This window comes from Giraffa tippelskirchi, chromosome 3 (genome assembly GCF_054371585.1).
Source record: "Giraffa tippelskirchi isolate mGirTip1 chromosome 3, T2T-mGirTip1v1.2.pri, whole genome shotgun sequence".
Classification (NCBI taxonomy): Eukaryota; Metazoa; Chordata; class Mammalia; order Artiodactyla; family Giraffidae; genus Giraffa; species Giraffa tippelskirchi.
Genome location: NC_137277.1, coordinates 148,419,209 through 148,440,954, shown reverse-complemented (window position 1 = coordinate 148,440,954; position 21,746 = coordinate 148,419,209). Strand labels below are relative to the sequence as shown.

At 38.4% G+C, this 21,746-nt stretch overlaps 1 protein-coding gene across 7 annotated transcripts in view; it reads left to right on the top strand.

The window, feature by feature from the left end:
* The window catches only part of TRAK2 (trafficking kinesin protein 2), a 67,598-nt gene that overhangs the window by 7,465 nt on the left and 38,387 nt on the right, over positions 1-21,746 (top strand). For 3 of the 7 annotated variants that reach the window (XM_081581892.1, XM_081581891.1, XM_081581893.1), the window contains exons 2-3: positions 20,599-20,635; positions 20,855-21,142. The exons of 1 other annotated variant lie outside the window; for it this stretch is intronic. In XM_081581892.1, the coding sequence (XP_081438018.1) occupies positions 21,052-21,142 (91 nt within the window). In that variant the 5' untranslated portion in view covers positions 20,599-20,635; positions 20,855-21,051. The remainder of the gene's footprint in view (positions 1-20,598; positions 20,636-20,854; positions 21,143-21,746) is intronic. 3 more of the 7 variants (XR_014079999.1, XM_081581890.1, XM_081581894.1) reach the window with 1 other exon arrangement.

Here is a 21,746-nt window from a genome sequence, read left to right as displayed (position 1 = left end):
TTATCAAATCTTAGATCTAATCTAGATCATGGAGATCATTAGAATCTCCCCATTAGAGTTCTTAGATCTTTATCTTCCCTTTAAGAGGGAGACTGTTGTATATTACTTTTTATCTCTTTTCAGTACTTGTAGTTTAATTCAAGAAGCATTTATTGAAAGCAGTCCAGTAAGCAGCTAGTTGACCACTTGTTAATAGTGTTCATTTTATTAAAATTTCTTTTATAACTGGCTTCTTAATATGTAATGTTCTGACTTTATTGTAGCTTTATTACTGACTCACATAACCTTGGGGACATTCTGATTAATTACACTCTGTATTATGGCTTATTCATGCTAGAAAATGAGCATACAAAGTCTACCCGTGGTATAAAAGTGGAACTAATTCATGTTGTAAAGATCACTGAGGTCTTTGATGCTTATCCATATATCTCTGTCAGTTTGCCAAACTGCGAGTTCTTTTTCTTTAGAAAGCTTTCTGACAAGTCATGAAGAATGAAGGGATAGTTCAAATAAAATAGAATCTAATTTAAGAGTGTTACACTATGTTATATAACAGTGAAGTTGATAGTTATGCATATTAGTGATGAAAGGATTCACCCACCAGGTTCAGTTAATAGTTCATTTCAACAACAAATATTTATTGAGTTGCTTGAGCTCCTGCTATTATATATCCATTCTGGTCAGCAAGTGAGAGGAAAAGAAGAAGATAGCACCTTTCTCCTTCCTGTCTGGAAGAGGGCTTCCAGGAAGTAAATTGGAATACATGTTGTAAAAGAAACATTAAATGTGAAGTTAGAAAATAAAGATGGCAGGGGAGTCTACTTCAGATCAGGTGAACTGGTAAAAGTAGTTAACATTACAAAGAACAAGAGAGAAGAGTATTCTGGGTACTGTGAACATTTGCAAAGGCCCAAGATAGGAGACAGGGTAATGAGGAAGTAGAAAAAAATGACAAAAGGCCTGTGGCTAAGTATGAGCAAGAAGGAGAGTGGTGCAAGATGAGGGAAGAGTAGTAGTCAGGGGCCAGGCGGGGCTGGACCTTGGAGATCAGAAGCGTGAATTTTATTCTGTATATTATGGACATCCTTGAATTTTTTTTTTTAAAGGAGTTTAATTTTTAAAACTTTATTCTTTTGCCTTTTGGAGAATACAGAGGAGATTAAGAATAGAGTCTGTTGCTGCTGCTGCTGCTGCTAAGTCGCTTCAGTCGTGTCCGGCTCTGTGCGACCCCATAGACGGCAGCCCACCAGGCTCCCCCGTCCCTGGGATTCTCCAGGCAAGAACACTGGAGTGGGTTGCCATTTCCTTCTCCAATGCATGAAAGTGAAAAGTGAAAGTGAAGTCGCTCAGTTGTGTCCGACTGTTAGCGACCCCCTGGACTGCAGCCCACCAAGCCCCTCCATCCATGGGATTTTCCAGGCAAGAGTACTGGAGTGGCATGCCATTACCTTCTCCGATAGAGTCTGTTAGGTTTTTCATATTCTAAGAAATGATGATGGTTTGAATTAGGATGGTGGAAGAGAGGATGAAGAAAAGTGGGTACTTGAGATATATATGTATATATACATATATATATAGGTATTATACTACACAGGGATTGATAATGGATTGAATGCAGCAAGGTGAGAGAAAGGAGGTATCTGTGGTTCCGTGGGTCAGTTCGTGCGATCATGATCAGCTGTGAGAAATTTGAGTGGCGATCAGGAAGAAGTCTGGTCTGAAGAGCCTGTTTGGGAGTTATTAACATGAAAGAGGTGGTTTAATCTGTGGTGGTGAAGGGTTTGTACAAAGATATATGAAAAAAAAATGAGAACATGGTCAAAACTGTAACTCTGGGGAATACCAACATTTAAAGATCAAAAGGAGGGAGCTAGGTGATCCAGTGGAGGCATTTGAGAAAGAGCATTCATTGTAAAATTGTAGGCTCCAGGAGAGCCACAGGAGGAAAGTTCAAGGAGGGAGTGGTCAGTCATACTGAATCAGAGGTAACCCAAGATAGCACCTAAGAAGGTTGATTAGATTGATTGGCAGAGACTATTGGCAACTGAAGGGAAACTGGTTTCAGGAAAGATCAGATTGTAGTGGGGTTGAGGTAACAATGAGAGATGAGGAGAAGAGCATGAGAGTGAATACTCTGTGAAGAAACTTGGCTGAGGACAGAGGGCAGCAGCTAGAAGGGACCCCAGAGTCTTGGGGAAGGGAGATTTTTCAAATTTTTATTTTATCTGTTTTTAATGAAATGGAAGACTTGGGGCGTGATAATAGGCCATGGAAGAAGGTGAAGCTAATGGAGTATGAGGATAACCAGTAGAGCAAAGTTTAGGCAGGAGTAGAGATTTGTAATGTATGTTTCATTATTTTTTAACGGGTTGAAATGAAGGAAATGATGAAAAATAAGTTTCTTTCCCCCTTTTGTCTTCCAGCCATGCAGTTCCTCTTCTTAGAGGATTGCTAATTTGCACTGCCATCAACAAGTGTGTAAATGTATGATTGGCATTGTGCTTGTACTAAATTCTCAGAGTTTGGAGAGACAGCTACTATATATCTATCTCAAGTGCACCCACTTCTCTTCATCCTCTCGTCCACCATCCTAATTCAAGCCATCATAGGTTATGTGGGTTTATTGGTGGGAGGAATAAGAGAGAGATGGAGCACAGATAGGGGTTCAGAGAAGAGTGAAAAAGATATGATATGGAATTGTTATTTAAGAGAATAACAGAAGACATGTTTATGATGTGATGCCCATAGCTGAAGAACCTACAACAGCCTCTCCCCCCAAGGTTCTGTGATCTTTTCAGAACTTAACTTCTTCTTTACATTTAAAATGTATGTCAGCTTTGAAAATGGATTTCTCAAAAATCCATGACTTGTGGAAAGTAAGTACGTGTTTGGGTTCTGAGTGCCAAAACTCTGCCTTCAGCTCTTAATTGCTTTCAGTCATAGTCTTCCATTTCAAGTCTTCCATTTCACGCAACACCATGTTGTGTGGTGCTTTGAGGTTATTCAGCCAGTGATATAAATCAAAACAAAGGGAAGCTTGTTGGTTAAGAAAGAACAGTCTCCGTCTGAAGGAAAGGAAGAAAGGAAGAGGAGACTGGAAACCAACTACAGTGTCTCTGAGGTGGCACTACTGTTCCTAAAGCACATAATTTAACAACCTGAAAAAAAAAGAAAATTTCCTTTCAACCATTCTCCTCTTTTTAGCTGCTGCTGCTGCTGCTAAGTCGCTTCAGTCGTGTCCGTCTCTGTGCGACCCCATAGACAGCAGCCCACCGGGCTCCCCGTCCCTGGGATTCTCCAGGCAAGAAAACTGGAGTGGGTTGCCATTTCCTTCTCCAATGCATGAAAGTGAAAAGTGAAAGTGAACTCTCTCAGTCGTGTCTGACTCTTAGCCACCCCATGGACTGTAGCCTACCAGGCTCCTTCTTCCATGGGATTTTCCAGGCAAGAGTACTGGAGTGGGGTGCCATTGCCTTCTCCAGTACTGGGCTAAAGCACTGAGTGTGACTTTGTTTTATTTTTAGTCACAAAATGGAAAGATTACAAATGAAACTTATATTAGTAGCTAAGTTTTTAAAGAAGATACTCAATCATTTCTTATTTGATACGGAACTCACTTTAAATGCATTCATAAACAGCTGCAAATGCTATTTGTGGAAAATGTGATAAAACTAAGCAATGAGCCAAAGGTTCAGGTTTAGCTTTCTGACAAAACTGACAACTCATTCTTTTTAGTTATTACAAGGAAAGTGGGTACTGTGTTATTGCTATGAAGATGATAAATCATCCTTTTACCAGCAAACTCTTATACAGAGTTTTTCATAAACCAAGTATAGTGTTTTCTTTCAAATATTGAATCTTAGCTTGATTCTGTTTTCCCAAGCAATTCATTTAGTTGATGTTGGATTAAAATGTACCAATAATCAATTTCGTTCATTCAATCACATCTTTAATTCAGTGTGTTGACATTTTTAATCATTAAGTTATAGTTGGGCATGTACTGCAAGCCTACTGTGTGTCAGTTTGGTTTGGGGCATACAAAAGTAGAAAGCCTTTATTCAAGGAGCTCGTAGTGTAGTGAGGAAAAAATTGAGCATGTAGTCTGCTGAGGGTATCCAAGTAGGGCAGTCGGTAAACACTGATTAAGGAGCAAAATCACAATACAAATTTTATAAGATTTCCTGAACCATTTTCTCCTTGTTTCTACTGTATTTCTCTATAGTGATTCATAGTAAACTTCTCACAAAAGAGACAAGGACCTATGCTTTTCAGAGGAGACAGTAAAGATTAAAGACAGAACATATTCATAGCCAGCCTAGAGAAAAGAACACTGGGTTGAGAAAAGCACTTGGCAACAGTGTCAAAGGAAGAGAAGCCAGGCAGCTAAATCCCCAGGGCTGGAGGAGTGAAAAAAGAAGTGCTTGAAGAGTGAGCCAAGGGTCAAAAACAGGTCATAGGGTTCAGTCTCAAGCAGACACCTTCTGGGTTCTCTGATAACCTGGTTATCTGGTTTCTCAGCCAACAGCAGGTTAGAAAGGGAGAGGCACACTGGTAGCAAAGGTTGATAGCCTCCCAGTGAAGGAGAAAAGAAAATTAGAAGTGGACTTCATAGCTCAAAAAAATTAGCCACTTGAGACCATTTAGCATAGGGAGAAAGGAAAAGCACAGGGAAAAGCTCGTAATCCTGGAACATATCACCATGTGTGCGCTTGCTAAGTCACTTCAGTCATATCCAACTCTTTGTGACCCTATGGGCTATAGCCCGCTGGGCTCCTCTGTCCATGGGATTCTCCAGGCAAGAATACTGGAGAGGGTTGCCATGCCCTCCTCCAGAGGATCTTCCCAACCCAGGGATCGAACCCGCATCTCTCACGTCTCCTGCATTGGCAAGTGGGTTCTTTACCACCACTGCCACGTGGGAAGCCCACATATCACCATAGTCACCATAAACTGCTGGTCATAGTTATGCGCCTGCGTTATCGAATTCTTTTTATTCTATTCTAGTCTAATTTTCCCCCTGCCCATTGCAGTTTTCTGGACCTTTCTCATTACCATGTATTAACTTTAGGGGGAAAACATCTTACTATCAATATTTCTAAGAGAAGAAAGTGAGAGTGGTGTGAGAGAGCTGGATACAATGGTCCCCTGACATCAGAAAGTAGAGCACTCCTGTGAAACCTTTTAGAAAGCTGGAGTAAAGTGAAGCAGTTACCTTGGGACACATCTTGCTAACAGATGCACAGAATAAGTCAGGATGAAGCACAGATGGTCACAGACACAGTTCAAAGCCATAGTGGCTGGATGATGAGATGCTGAGTATAGTTCCCTGGGAAGGAGCCGGACGGTGCCCCACTCACTGCCTGGGATGCCCACTGCCTCTGTAACGGTTCTCAGAAAAACAAATGCCTTTTTTCATAAAAGCAAAAATCCCCTTTGAATTTTTTTCATTCGTGAAAACAGGTACTTATGTAGGTCCTTCTTAAAAGCAAAGTGTTGTAAAGTCAACTTTCAAGAAGCAGGGGATACAAGTATTAAAGGTTTTGTGGTTTTTTGCCATACTGCTGTCAAGCCCATCTCTAGGGGATGTCTTCAACTTCAGTGTAACTGATGGGCTTAACTGATAAAGCCCTACTCATATGCTCACATTTCTTCTGGAAACCCAGGAGAGGCCTATGCAGATCTTTGTAAATTGGGCTAAGAAAGCCTTCAGTTTTCAAATGCTCCAACAGTCTTCTATTTCTCACATGGCTCCATTTTCTCCCTACTGCAGACTGCAAGGGTGTAACTTGACTACAAATTGATTCATTCATTTAATAGATGTTTATTGAATGCCTGCCATTTGCAAGATATTAAGATAGAGGTGGACTTAATTTTTTGGAATAAGGATTTATTTTGATCTATAGTCCACTTACTATCTTTAGCAGCTCAGAATAAGAAACAGAAGTATTCCCAATTTATGGTAATATGTTTGTGTTCTTTTCTTGATACTGTAGACTAGCCCATTTAAAGGCAAAATCAATCTCATATTTGGAGTTGTCTTATTAAAAAAATCATGACAGGCTTGGAAACACAGGTCATTTTGCTTCATTGTAAATTCAGCCAACTTTGGGATCAGATGACTCATTTCTAAAAGCAAATGTAAACCACGTAAGAACAATAATCAATATGTGTTTTCACAAACTGAGATAGGATTGTATTAGAACTATCTCTGAGACTTTTTCAAACTATACACAGTCGCTATTCCCCCACACTCCCAGTCTCTTATTGGTAGAACTCAGAGTTTAGAGGCCCAGTTTTGGAAAAACACAGTCTTGGGTTTTACTCTTGGCTCTTAATATCTTGGACAAATCACTTAACCTCTAAGCTTCAGTTTCACTATCTATAAAATGGTGAAAATAATAATATTCACGTCATGGGTTTGTTGTGAGGAATAGAGTAGATCATGGCATGAAGCATTTAATGCAATGCCTAGCATATAGTAAGTGCTCCTTCAGTGTTAGCTATTATTAGGAAAGACTGAATGTGGAGTAGAATTGATGATACATTTCTTTATCATGTATCTTTCATTTGAGATACAGAAAGCTCTTGTATCTATTATGAATTGTTTACATAAACCAATTTTAGAAGACTTCTATAGGACTAGTTTCATGGGTATATTCTACAGTAAAGTCATGAATTTAGCAGATGTTTGAGTGTTTGCTTTCAGTGTCAAAAGAGCTAGTGTCTTCTCAGGAGAGGTTTCACAGGGCAGTGGTTTCTCTGCTTCAGTTATTCAGGTCCAGAAACAAAAGTTTTCTCAGCATGCTCAGGGTCGATCAGGCCTGGAGGAAAAGACACACTAAGCAAACTCACTGAAGAATGGTAAATAGGCCCAGATGTCTGCTCTTGATGTGTGGTAGCAAACTGCATGTTTTGGTTCCCATAGTTAGTATATTTTTCCCTTATGAGAAAATGTGCATGAGAAAACAAGCTACCAGAAGGTTTTCATGTATGTGCCTTTAGAGGTGGAGGACATTTGAAACAGAAGGAACAGTATTCTAAGGGAATGGAAAAGGGGTGGGCTGAGTAGCAATATGCACTCCAGGAACCACACTAGCCCAGAGGAGAGCAGACTGAGGCTGGAGGGCCAGGTGGGAAGCTCTTGCAGTAGCCAGGGACAGAGAGAGGGGCTTGGAACAGGCCAGAGCAATAGGCTTGGAGAATAAGTTGACAGCAACTGGGAAGTGGGGACTAGGGGAGAAGAAAGATGGTTCTCACATTTTTGGCTCTGCTTATCAGTTGGATCAATGGTATGAACTCATTAGTAAAGCAGGAAAAAGCAGATTTCATAGGAGAAGGATAACGAATTTGGTTTAGAATGTGGTGAATTTATGATGTTGATTATAAGTTGATATTTAGAAGTCCACTTTAAAGCTGAGAAATGCCAATTTGGGCTGAAAATAGGGCCTTCAGGACCAGTTATTGTATAATTGGAAGTTAAGCCCTTGAAGCAGATGCAATTTCCGAGGAGACAAAGGAGAGGAGGGTTTTTTTCATGATAAAATCCTGAAGAAGTTGGGATATTCGCTATTAAAGACAGATGGAGGGAAAGAATTCCTGAATTTCCTCAGCCGCCTAGTTACTGTACGCATCAAACTCAGAATCTAATGGTCTATCTGTGTTGCAGATAGCCAATAGTCAACCCCCCCCCAAAAATGTATTTGTTCTTATTTGATTCCTGAATTTCACAGCAAATCAAAATCATCCACCACATGTCAGTTCTCCCTCAAAAGGTAATCTTATCTCAAAGTCCTGGAGTTGACTGTAACAACTGATTTAGAAAACAGTGAGTCTTATGTCTAAACCATAATATAATTTGAATGTCTCTTGTGCAGTAGAATTATATTACTGAAATGGTTACATGTCTTAGGTACGCAGAATTCTAGAATTATATATGTTTATAAATATGTTTATGATAAATATTCTATCCTGACCATCACTCACTCCTATTTTAAGTTATACCCTATTCCTGGTCAAGTAAGCTTGCATATCCTGGTGCCACTGATTACTTCATTGATCTGAAGAGCTGTCTTGCTTGTGGTTTTTCTTGTGGCAGCTTTTGAAAACTTTTTACTTCAGAAGGCTTTAAGTATTTAAGTTTAAAATAACTGAAGGATTTAGGATCATCTTAAAGCCACCAAAAGCAAATTTATATTTTATTGTCAGAGGAGACAGAAATAAGGACAGAAAAGAATCTTAAAAAGAGTGGATATACATGTATATGTATAACTGATTCACTTTGCTGTACACCTGAAACTAACACAATATTCTATATCAACCATGCTCCAATAAAAATCTTTAAAAAAGAAATGACATAGATTTTTAACCTCTCCTTGAATTTCTGTGTTTAAAGTTTGAATTTACCTCATTGCTCTATGCGGAGAAGGCAATGGCACCCCACTCCAGTACTCTTGCCTGGAAAATCCCATGGACGGAGGAGCCTGGTAGGCTACAGTCCATGGGGTCGCTAAGAGTCGGACGACTGAGCGACTTCACTTTCACTTTTCCCTTTCATGCACTGGAGAAGGAAAACCCACTCCAGTATTCTTGCCTGGAGAATCCCAGGGACGGCGGAGCCTGGTGGGCTGCCGTCTATGGGGTCGCACAGAGCCGGACACGACTGAAGCGACTTAGCAGCAGCAGTAGCAGCATTGCTCTATGAAAGTCTGTTTCAAGGTGGCTTCTTGGCTGTTTGATTTGAAGATAAGTCTGGAAGAGCAGATTATACAGGAATATTCTTAAGTTGCCAGCATGATTATATCTGTTCCGTTTATTTCTTAACCTTCTGTGAAATATTTGTAGATTTTCAGGTGATGGTATATTTTGATTTAATCTTAACCTAAATTTTACCAGTCAACCTTGAAAGAAAATGCTTTCTGATTTGTTAGGGAAGGATTTATTTGGTTCTGCAAGTATCATACGTTTTTGGTACCCACAGAATCATTGTATAAAATGCCTCTGCTTGAGGTGTTTCCTCTCATTTTTGGTTAAGAGAACAGGAAAACCACAAACTCTATCATGCCATTTACTCTGCATTATCCATTTTTGAAGTCCTATAATTATTTTTTTATCTTTTTCTTAGCCATTACTGTAGTCAAAAGGGCTTCCCAGACGGTAAAGAGTCTGCCTGCAGTGCAGGAGACCTGGGTTTGATCCCTGGGTTGGAAAGATCCCCTGGAGAAGGGAATGGCTACCCACTCAAGTATTCTTGCCTCTCCATGGGCAGAGGAGCCTGGTGGACTACAGTCCATGAAGGCATAGAATCAGGACTGAACGACTAACATTTTCACTTAGTCAAAAGGACATAATTTTCTATGTTTAAAAAAATTTTTTTAAATATGGTAGCTATGATGACTTTATTAATATCCTAGAATATAAATTCCTGACAGCAACTGCTCTTGTGAATGAATATTTTAATATATCTATACCCAAATGTCATCTGAGTGTCCAGACAGACCCTTTAAGAACTAAACAGTTGGCTCGAGAGCCTTCAGTTTTATGTTATAAAGAAGCCTAAACTTTCCCAAGATTTCTGCAAATTCTGGTGTTCTGTGACCTCTGAGTTACTGCCATCTGGATGGGACTTCTTTCCCTTCCCTTCTCTCTCCCCCAGAGGAGGGAAAAGTATACAGTTGTTTCCCTGGGCTCATGCAGAGCCCCTTTGCCTTCCTGTGATGCTGCAAGGCCTTACCTTCCACTGTGAGTGCACTTTCCATGTGTTTTCCCAAACAACAAGCATTTCTTTCCTAGTAGGAGCTCTGCTGATGTATGTTAAGAGGATGAAATGTGTGCCTTATTAGGTTTAATTTGATACTAATAATCCTTCCAGTAACTTATTTTCTCCATTTATCAAACTTTAAAAAATTTCAGTAATTCATACCAAACTGAGTCTCCAGTGTTTACAGAAGTTATAAGAAAACCCTATCTTGAAAAGACTTTTGCAGTGTTAGAATTGATTATAGTATGTAACCTTGTGGAGAAGGCAATGGCACCCCACTCCAGTACTCTTGCTTGGAAAATCCCATGGAGGGAGGAGCCTAGTAGGCTACAGTCCATGGGGTCACAAAGAGTCAGACATGACTGAGCAACTTCACTTTCACTTTTTACTTTCATGCACTGGAGAAGGAAATGGCAACCCACTCCAGTGTTCTTGCCTGGAGAATCCCAGGAACGGTGGAGCCTGGTGGGCTGCCGTCTATGGGGTCGCACAGAGTCGGACACGACTGACGTGACTTAGCAGCAGCAGCAGCAGCATGTAACCCTGTGCAGTTCTTTTGCCAGGTGATTCAAAGATGGTGCGCTGTTAAAAAAGATAGAGTTTCAGACAGAGGTTAAGTATCAAGTTGCTCTTTCTCTTAGAGAACTAAATCAAGACTATTTGGTGAATGTGAGAAGTCTACCCTTTTGAGGTGTGCATTTAATAATTTTGAGCTATTCATCAGATGGTAAATAGGTTTGTTTAAGAAATATAAACTTATTATATACTGCTTTTAAACTCTTGTCATCTTTGAACTTTAAGCATTTTTCCCTTCAAATTTTTTTTGCCAAATAACCAAACACCTGAAGATGTCAACATCAAGGCTTAATCTCACTTAGCATTTTTTAACCACTTTTTTAGTTGAAATCTAATTATACTGCTTAAGAGCAGCTAGGTAGTAACAGAAAAGTAACATGGCCTTTTAAGAAATTGTCAGGAACTGTGCCCCACATAGTTTACATTGCAGAGATTGCTAGTTCTGCATACACTCTCTCCAGCAAGTGTTTTCATGTCCAGGCACATGTTCAGACATTAAGGATTGAATAGATGCAATAGTAATGATATGATAAGTAGTCTGCCCAAACAACAGTAAGATTTCATAGATTTTTAAAATTTTTCCCTTGTATCTCCATACCTTGCTCCCAATTCTCCCACTCTCTTCTCATCAAGGGAAGCATTTTAATGTTTATAATGCAGAAAACATTAATTTATGTGAATTGCATTGTGTTATCTCTCATTTTGCTTCCTGCTTTATTCACTCAGCGCTGTATTTTTAGTGCTGTGTTACTCCATGGTATGTATCCACATTTTACCTATTACTCTCCAGGGAGCAGGCCCTCACCTTATTATCACAAATAGCAATGCAGGAAACAATCTCACACCTGTCTCTTTATGTGCTGATATGACAATCTCTTCGAGATAGATATACCCAGAAGCAGAATTGCTGGATTGAAGGGTACATGTGTACCTAATTTGACAGCATAGCTTCTATGGTTCTTCTGAATGGCTGTACTAGTCTTGTACTTGTTCTCACCAAGGGCTTTTTATTTGGATAAATTTTTATAGGATTAGAAGAGTTCCTCTAAGGCCAGTAATCACTGACAAGAAAGGATTACCTTGGGTAAGAATAATTGTTAATAACTCCTGAATTATTGCTAGGTGGCACTCCCAGATAGGTATACAGAGATATAGAACAGTGAGATATAGAGCCATGCTTTCTATAAAAGCATGTTCTTCTTGAGAGCCAGGGCTGCTGACCATGTGGAGGGGATCTGAGTCCTGTTTCTTCTAAGTCTGTGTGCCATGACCAGGTACCATGAAATGGTGTGATTTGTATTTTATAATTCTACCTCCTTATCTATTTAGCTTTTACATTTTGTTAAACACATAAGTAATGCTTACTGTATACCAAATACTACTATATATGCTTTATAAATATTAACTCATTTAATCTACATAAAATAGGTCCTATTATCGCTCCCATTTTACAAATGAGGAAACTGAGGCACAGAGAGAATGTTTTAGTATTACCAATTAGTGAATGTAGATAACTAATGAAAAGTCTGTAAAAATAAATGGGGTATGTAATTTATCTTATTTCATAATCCATTATAAATAGAAAGGTATTATTTAACTTTTCTGACTTTAACTTTTGAATACCAATGTGTGTAACTCATTGAAATGCCAAATGGAAAAAGGAAGCACATTTACTAACGTGTTTAATATTATACTTCCAAGAATTGGAAAATAAAATCCAGTGGTAGTGATAAGCTTTATTAGATGCCATAGTTGTTCAAACTGGGGGGTTGGGAAAGGGGTTCAAGAGAGAGGGGACATATGTATCTTTATGGCTGATTCACACTGTTGTATGGCAGAAACCAACACAACGTTGTAAAGCAGTTATCCTCCAATTAAAAATAAATTTTAAAAAAAACTTGAAAAAAAAGATGCCATGGTTGTTATTCTAGCACACCTGGGTGTATGTATTTCCAGTTAGGTAAAACTTACTTAATAAACACCATAAAATATTATTTCTTAACATTTTCTTTTAGATCCTGCTTTCCTAACTTCTTGAAGGGTAGGCACGAGAGCATGATTTAACATTTTCCTCATGATTGGGGTCATATTTTAATAATTGTCATTGTACTTTGATGAGGATATAGATGTAAAACTTGAAACAGAAGGCTTCTAATAATGACTAGACCTGGCTTTCTTGAAAAAGTCCCTAATGTTTTTTTCTTTGGGATTATTTGTCTAATTTTTTAAAAGGTACTGTATGGAATATACAACCACAGTTGTATAATATGACTGCTGTAAAATTAATCATTGACTCACAGATGGTTCCTTGCCTGGAAAATCTTCTTCAGTGTTGCTATGGTGGCTTTCAGTCAGTTCAGTCGCTCAGTCATGTCTGACTCTTTGCAACCCCATGGACTGCAGCACGCCAGGCTTCCTTGTCCATCACCAACTCCCGGAATTTGCTCCAACTCATGTCCATCGAGTTGGTGATACCATCCAACCGTGGTGGTTTTAGCTGTTAGTGATTTGATGACCTTGATGAATCAGATACTTATTAGCAGTCACCCATTCTCTTGCTATTTACTGTTTGTTGAGGAAGGATAGAGAAACAGTATCCCTTTCTACTGCCATAGTTCAGACTGGATTATTGAAATATAAATTCATTATCTTTGCAGACAAGACAGCAGACTAATTTTTTCTTCAAACCTTCTTCAATATTTGGCTTGAAACCAAATGTCAAGCATAAGCGACATCTAAAATTACGACTCTCTAATCGCTTCTCAACCTTTTGGCTAAGATCAAATGTAAAATTACGTCTCTAAATGTATAGGACAGAAAGCCCTGTCCTTGCATGGTAGATTTTCTTTGATTTTCAAAATCCTTTGAAACACAAGCTTGCCTGCTTAAAGCCTGTAACTTCTGAAAGTTTCTGGATGGGGGCAATGGATGCTACAGATCAAGGAGTTCAGCTCTGCTGATCACCAGTAGTTGAAATCATTTCCAACTCAGCCATTGTTATTTATAGCATGTTTATTTTATATGCGTGTACTTTTGAGGTATCTTGTAAATATTATAAAGCCCCATTTTGTCTCTGAAAGCAGTACTGGTGATAGATGGATCAACATGAAAATACAAATTGTGTAAAAAACTGAAAGTGAAAAAACTACACATGTTAAATTTATGACTGGATAATAAAAATGATTATGAAAGACAGCCCCAGGATGTGCCTATGCAGTTGACAGGTGGCCAAAGGTGAAGAAATATGAATGTCTAAAATGGGATGCCTGTTTAGTCAAAGTCTAATTCAGGTTAAAATTGGAGTTCAAGAACTTGAAGGCTGGGTATGATGAGTGAAAGTGGTCCTGTGGAAACTTATCAAACACCACAGATGGCACCTTGGGTTCATGGCCATTTCTAATCTGCAGGTGAAACTCTAGTGTGGATTCCTTAGCCTCCAGAGGTTCCCTCCCTTCTGTTGGTGGAGATTGTGGGAGGGAGGGGTTGCCTGCCTCAGTAAATGTTCATTGTAAACAAAACAGGACACTTATTTTTTTTTAATGCCAAAAATATACCAGCTCAGAGGAAATGTGGACCCCAAAAACCTAAATCTCACTCATAGTTTTGGACTTTTAGACTAATGGATTTCACAGCCTTTTGGAATTCATCCTGTTTGTAAGTAGAGCTGCTTCTCTATATTTTATACTCTGGAAACCCTACTGGTCATTAAATTGAATGACACACAAAAAAGGGGTCAAAATTTTGCCGGGACCGCGTAGCTCCTGGGGTGAACTTGACAGCTGCTGGTAGAGTAGGTGTGCTGGAGGTAGTGTACTGTGGCTCGCCCGTGCAGCTGGCCCTGGTGTCGTGTGTGGTCTCTGCCTTTGTGAGATCTGTTGCTCACTATCCAGGGTGGATTTCAGAGGTACACCCCTCCACCACCACCCCTTTTTCAGCTTTTAGCACTGCAACCTTCCTATAGACTTTTTGGTAGTTTAGTATCTGACTTTAAAATTATTGTGGGGTTTTTCAGTAAGTTTTATCTTTGATGCAGCCAGATACATTAAAATTAGTGAGTCTCTTGAAAATCTGTTGTTTAACGTAGGAAAGTGGTACATTTATTTTATGTTTGAAATTGTACAGTTTATCTTTGGTCTGGATTAAGGTTCTCACTGCCTACCAGAGCTGCTGCTGGAATTAGTGATTGGCACTGTTCCCATTTCTGCAGGCAGATCAGCAGCCAACATGTATTTTAAATTAATCCCCAAAGTATTATTTGTACAATAAAAATTTTAAGTATATTTTTTCAATTTAAATATTTGTCACATCATTGTAGTTACTGTAATTGTAGGCTCTGCACTCTTGTCAAAGTGAAGTGTTCCTGAATTGTTTTAGCCTATCCTGTAAGGCTGTTTTGGCCAGAGTATCCTGTTTTAAGGAAGTAGCAAGATTTTTTTTTTAAGGCACAGGACCTATATTTAGGCCCTCACTGCTGACCATTTAGTTTCCATGACTAGGCTAAACTAAGTCATCTGCCTGTTGTATTCTGCCAGCAGTATTTATATCAATGACATGTTTTGTTTGTTCTTTTTATGTCTCATTGTTATTAAAATAAGTCACTGGGCTGGTTTAGTTTATTTTCTCCTAAATGTGCAAGAATTACAAAAGCTGGCTTCTTGTTAAATAATGCATGCTTGGTTGATTGTTTTATGAAGAAAAGCGGTGAAGTTGTTCCTAAAAAGAATGAATATAGATCCAGCATAGCAAGTAGAAAGTACTCAAGGAAGTACTGAGAGTATGTGTGTATGAACTAGGAAAGGCACTGGATATGTACTGTTTGTGCTTGCCAGAGTTTAGTTTCTACTGCATTTAGGACTGTGACTCTGCAGGCTTTCTATTTATGCATCACAGAGGTAGAGAGAAAATGATAAAGGGCACTAAACTAGCATCACTCATCAGAGGACAGGAGGTAATTGTGACTTCTTAGTTGCAAGAAGATGTCATAAAGCGATCAACAGTAGGCTTTACAGTGTGTACAGCTTTCTGTAGGCTTGAATAATTATAATGATAATGATAAAATAGTACTATTTGATGGTGATAGAAATAATAATAACTAATATTTGCATAGCATTTACTGTATCCTGAGGTATTGTTCTAAGAGCTTTCCATGTAGTAACTCATGGAATTTCCCAGTTACCATCTGAGGTGGGTTCTTCTGTTATTGTCTTGTAACTCACTTAATCTCCATAAAGGAGACATGTTATTAAGGCTATTTTACAAATGAAGAAATGAGGTTAAGTAACTTGTCCAAGGTCATGCAACTAGTAGAAGAACTGGGGTTCAGAATCCATGTTCTTAACCTTTGTGATAGGCTCAATAATGGCCCTCCAGGATACCTAGACTTTAGTCTCCTGGAATCTGTGAATATTACCTGGTATAGCCAAAGGGATTTTGCAGAAAGGACCACATTGAAGATTTTGAGAGGGGGAGATTATTTTGGCTAATCCAGTTGGGCCTTAAATAAAAGTATGGGTGTCCATAAGAGGGAGATAGCAGAAGATTTGGCAGAAGAAGGTGATGTGACAGGGGAAGCAGAGAGAGAGATCCAGAGATGCTGACTTTGAAGATGGAAGAAGGGGCTCTGAGCCAAGGACTGCAGCTCTAGAAGCTGGACAAGACAGGGAGAGGGATATCCCCCTAGAGCTGAAAGAGGAAGCATAGCTCTGCCAGTACCTTGGTTTTTGGTTTTGATCCACTGAAAGTTTTTCATCCCTTGAGGTCCAGAACTGTAAGATAATAAATTGGGGTTGTTTTAAGCCACTGAAATTTGTGGTGATTCATTGGAACAGCAATAGGAAGCTAATGCAGCTACTATGCTAGTTAGAGTTAGGCTTTTTATGGTCAGCAGCCCTTCCCCAGAATCCATGAAAGAATCAGCTTCAGTAGTAATCTCCTTCGGTGGTCCTACTTTATGTCACTTATTGCTTTATTGCTTAATCTTTATCTCTTTCTAAATGAAGATTTTTCAGAGGTAATCTTTAGACTACATCTAATACATACCTAAACAAAGTAGCCATTCTGAGCTCAGAGTTGACTGTTGGGTCAGAAACCTTAGAAATATTAAGAAGACATCATTTTTTCTTCAGGCCCAAGTTAAAGGGGGTAGCTGCAGGGGATGAGTGTCACATTCCAGTGTCCACTGTACGTCCGTTACTGAGTTAGGAATTTCTGTTATTCATTTTGGTGCTCATTATACTTGACCCTCCCTATAAAGAATAATTGATTATTACTTCCGCCTCAACAATTATGAACTGGGAAGTAATGTGCTCAGAATCAGAAAACCAGTAAATGAGATAAAATTCAGGCTTGTCTAATGCCGAGGTGCATACGTTGTCCTATATTGCTATATATATATATATATGTCCTAAATGTCAGAATTGCTACTCTAAACTAATCCTAGGGAGGAGTTCAGATCTAGACCAGGGCATGTCCAAAGGGTTTCCTTGGTTCTAAAGAGTCATCCCGAAGAACATACCGCTTCCAGATCACCCCTGACCTGGTGCACAGTGTGTAGGTTGGTCAGGTTCCTGAACTGCCCTGGAGACCTAGATTCTACCTGCATGACTCTGGAGATGGACTCAGTTCTGTGTTCACCTGGGTTTTCTCTGTTCTTGCATATAACAGTTAAGACCAAATCATTAACAAAACCTCTAAAACTAATTTAAAAGCAATCCTCTAGACTAAAGATCTAGCATCCATAGTGAACACGCACGTACAGTTTTTTGTGTTCCTGTGTGCTATAGTAAATATAAAAAACAAAAAATGGGAATCATAATGAAAATATGAGATTAAACCAGCCAGTATGTAACAGAGTCGCAAGCAGAAGATCCTGAAGTTATCGTTAGATTTCCGCAATGGTCTTTGATTACAGTATGATTAAGAACCACAATTTTGTTTAAGAACCCATTTGGACCATATGAGAGGCATTTGCTTTTATTCCTTTTCATCCTCCTCCTCCTCCTGCCTCTCTTCTTTCTCTTTCTTCCTTCTTTCATCTTCCCTTCCCTCTTCACTTCTTCACAAGCAATTTGTAACTTATCACTTTTAAAAAATATTTTCTTAGAACTTGAAAATAACTTTTAAATATACTAGTAGGTATAGAAAATAGAAGTCTATTCCTTACTGAAATTCTTTAGAGATAGTGATCTAATTACAAGTATACCTAAATGTAGATGGTTCCCTATTTCAGAAGTTGAACTAGGAAACTATTGATTTATACAGATGGTTATTTGACTCCTGAATTATTTTACTACTAGATCAGGAGTCTGAAATCTTTTTCTATAAAAGATCAGATAGTAAATATTTTAGGCTTTGGCTGACGATGAGGTTTTTGTCACAGTTACTAAGCTCTGCCATCATAGCATGAAAGCAACCAGTTAACGACACATAAACAAGAGAGCGTGGCTCTGCTCCAGTAAAACTTCACTCATAGAAACTTAAATTTGAATTTCACATATTTGTCACACATCATGAAACATTTTAACTTTGATTTTTTCTTTCCCCCAATCGTTTAAAAGATGTGAAACCTGTTCTTAGCTCACAGGTTACAGAGAACAGGTGGCAGGTCAAATTCAGTCAGTACATTGCTGACTCTGAACTAGATGACCTATTAGACAGTAGCATGTTTATTCTTATGTTTGCATTACCATTCTGTTTTTTAAAATAAAGCACTGGATTCATAATCTATAAATTCAGATCTCTGGAGTATTATAATTTGAAAGAACTTGATAAAAATTACATGTGCCGTAAGGACTTACATAACATGTCATTCTCAGTTGCCAGCTCAACAGTCATCGATTCTTTGTTGACAGAATTCTCAGTTGAGATTGTGTTCAGGTTCCTGGTGGTCGAGTTCTTCAGGGAAGGTGCTTTCTTCCTCCCTTCAACTTCAGGGGGTGGGTGTAGGCAAATCTTAAGTGGTTTGATCCCATTTTAGTTCCATTGCCCTTGCAGTGGTTAATTTGGAAATGACAGCTTGGACAGTAAGATAGCACATGGGGAAGAATTTAATTGCATGCAGTAGACTGAGCTTGGATATGAAAATGAATTTTTGACAATGGAATTAAAATTAAAGTACCTAATAAATACTTGCAGCTTTACTTCATGTTGCACTGGCTTGTACAGATTACTATATTGACAAACATGTTTCAAGAAAATAATTGTTTATATAAGATGGAATTTTAAAAATTTATTAAAGTTTTCTGAATTCAAGTATAAGAAATTTTTTCTTATACCAACATAAAATTATAAACTTTTCTGGTAAGGACTGTTGTTTATTATGGTTTTTTTCCTTATACATTTTTTTTTCCATTTATGAAGTATAAAAACAGCAACCCTATGCCAATAACCACAGAAGCTTTTTTAAATTTTACTTGTCCATGATAATCTGAAAGCCTGGATATTACAAACCTTGGTGTATGCTCACTATACTCCATTCTTACCACCTTCTTCATGATTACTTACAACCTGGCTTTGGGCCTAACCTCTTGATTGGACTGCTTTCTAGATTGTTACTGTTGATTTTATGGTCTCTGTATACCCCCTTTTAAAAACCAAATACCTTTTTTGACGTTTCTGTATGTTTAATTCTTTTGCCCATTCTATCTCTGAAATTCTCTTTCCTAGTATTTGCTGGGAGTGTGTCTCTGTGGTACCTCAGTGACCATTTTCAGTCTCTCTACTGCTTTTATTTTGGTCTTCTCTATTTCTTGGTGGTGACTCTTGTTAAAAAAAAAACAACAACACAATGTTTATGATGCCTGTAAATAGTAGACATGAGAACGATATAGCCATAAATAGAAGCTGCACGTTGCTAAGTAGACACTAGTTAGTAGAGACTGTCTTTTGATATAAAGCTAGGCTTAAAATTAATATTAAACAGTTTTTTAATTGGCAGCAGTTGGGTTTTTTTAAGTACACACATGTATTTAATGCATTGTATTGTTTTGTGTTCCTCTGTAAACTGTTCCTTTATGAATGTTTTGATTCCAGTTGTGTGCTTATTTTTTTTTTTTAAAAAAAGAGAATACTATATGAGCATCCTTATGCCTACATCTTGGCATACTCTGTGAGTATGTCCATCGTATAAATTCTTAATGGTAAAATTGTTAAATTATGGTGTATATGCATTGAAAAGTGTAGTAGGAATTGCTGAATAGCCTTTCTGAAAGCTTGTATCAGTTTGCACTTTTATCAACAGTATGAGTACCACTTTCCCCATATCCCCTCCAACAACAAACATAATGTTTGTTGATCTAATGGATGAAAAATATTTTCTTTATATTTTAATTTATTTTAATTATAAGTAAGGTTGAGCATCTTTTATATCAGTAATTTTCAACTGGGAGCAATTTACCCCTGTGCCCAGGGGACATTTGATACTGTCTGGATTTGAGGGTGCTGTTAAAACTAGGAACAGGTCTGGGAAGAGGATTCTCCTGGCATGCTGCTAAACATCCTACAGTGCACACTGCTAAACATCCTACAATGCACATGCAAAGTATTATCTGGCCCAAAATAGCAATAGCACCAAGGTTGAGAAACTCTGCTTAATATTATTCCAGTTCCTCTTCTTTTTTGGTTTATTATCTGTAATTCTTGAGTTACTGTTTGCTTTAGAGTTTATAGTATACATATTTTAATTTATCACAGTTCACCTTTGAATAGTATTTTACTTTTCATATATGGTATAAACACCTTGCTATAGTAAATTTCCATTTTTCCTTCTTGGATTTTGTGCTATTGTTTTAATACGTTTTACTTCTATATATGTTATAGACCCCACAGTATATTATTATTATTTTACTTTAAACAGTAGATTACATTTTTTAAACAGCTTTAATGAATTATATTTACATTCTGTGTGTAGATGTGCTCAGTCATGTCTGACTCTTTGTGACCCCGTGGACTGTAGCCCCCCAGGCTCCTCTGTCCGTGGGATTCTCCAGGCAAGAGTACTAGAGTGGGTTGCCATTTCCTCCTCCAGGGAATCTTCCCAACCCAGGGATCAAACCTGTGTCTCTGGTGTCTCCTGCATTGGCAGGCAGATTCTTTACCACTGGCGCCACCAGGGAAGCCCTATAATTTGCATTAGATTGCACATATTTCAAATATACAATTTGATAAGTTTTGACATGTATATACTTGTGAAACCATCACCCTCAGAATAATGAACATATTTTTCATCCTCTAAACTTTTCTCCTGTCTCTTGGTAATCTCTCCCCAGCCCTAGGCAACCAGCAATCTGCTTTCTGTCACTATAGGTAAGTTTACATTTTTTTGATTTTATATAAATGGAATCATAAATTATGTACCTTTTTTGTCTGGCGTTTTTCATCCAACATAATTATTTTGAGATTTATCCACGAGGTGTGTGTATCATTAGGAAAGCATTCTTAATGACATATATTCCAGTTAATTGAATTACTATTATTAACAAGCATGCTGACTTCTAAAGTCATTTGATGTGTTCTTTGTTTTAGGTCATGACCATCCAAGGTGTGATAATGACATGAGAGCACTCTGCTCCAGATGTCATTTGACTCATCAAACAAAAATCTATTTAAAAGCAAATATCCCTTTGACCAGAACCTTTCTTTATTCAATGGCTTGATGGATTTCCTTTACTCTGATTCAAACCAAAGCTATCCTTCTCAACCAAAACAAAAAAGGATCTTGCATGAGTCAATCCCAGGATGCCACTTTTACAGCACCGATGGGTGAAGAAAACCTCATGAATATCAATCACAGAGACTCAGAGAGCATCACTGGTGAGTCCAGTTTAATAAATGAAGTGCTCTTGCCTACAGGACAAAATGCATTTAAGACCCACCATGATGAAACTCAGCCTCTCTCTCCAGCCTCGTCTTCTCAGAGACCACTGAATTAATCTCTCCATCCTCAGGTCTCCTGTCACAATGGTCCCCAACCTTTTTGGTCCACAACTGGTTTCATGGAAGACAGTTTTTCCATGGATTGGGGCAGGGGTAGGGGGCAGTTTCGGGATGATTCAAGCATGTTACATTTATTGTGTACTTTATTTCTATTAATATTACATCAGTTCCTCCTCAGATCTTCAGGCATTAGATCCCAGAGGTTGGGGACCCCTGTTACTGCATTATCAAAATCTGCCTTGGGTGTCTTTTCTATGTCTGACTCCCCATATCTGTGAGCCCTGATCAGTAGAAACAGCGTCATACTCATCTCCCTTATCTTATCTTCCTATTCCCATCTAACTATCTCCGAAAAGACAGAGTTGGTATCTATACCCTGCAGTCACTTAACAAGGCTCTCAGGATATATAAGTTTGCAAAACATGTACAACGTGTACAAACATGTAAGTCCTCATCTGCAAGACTACATTTTAAAAACTGT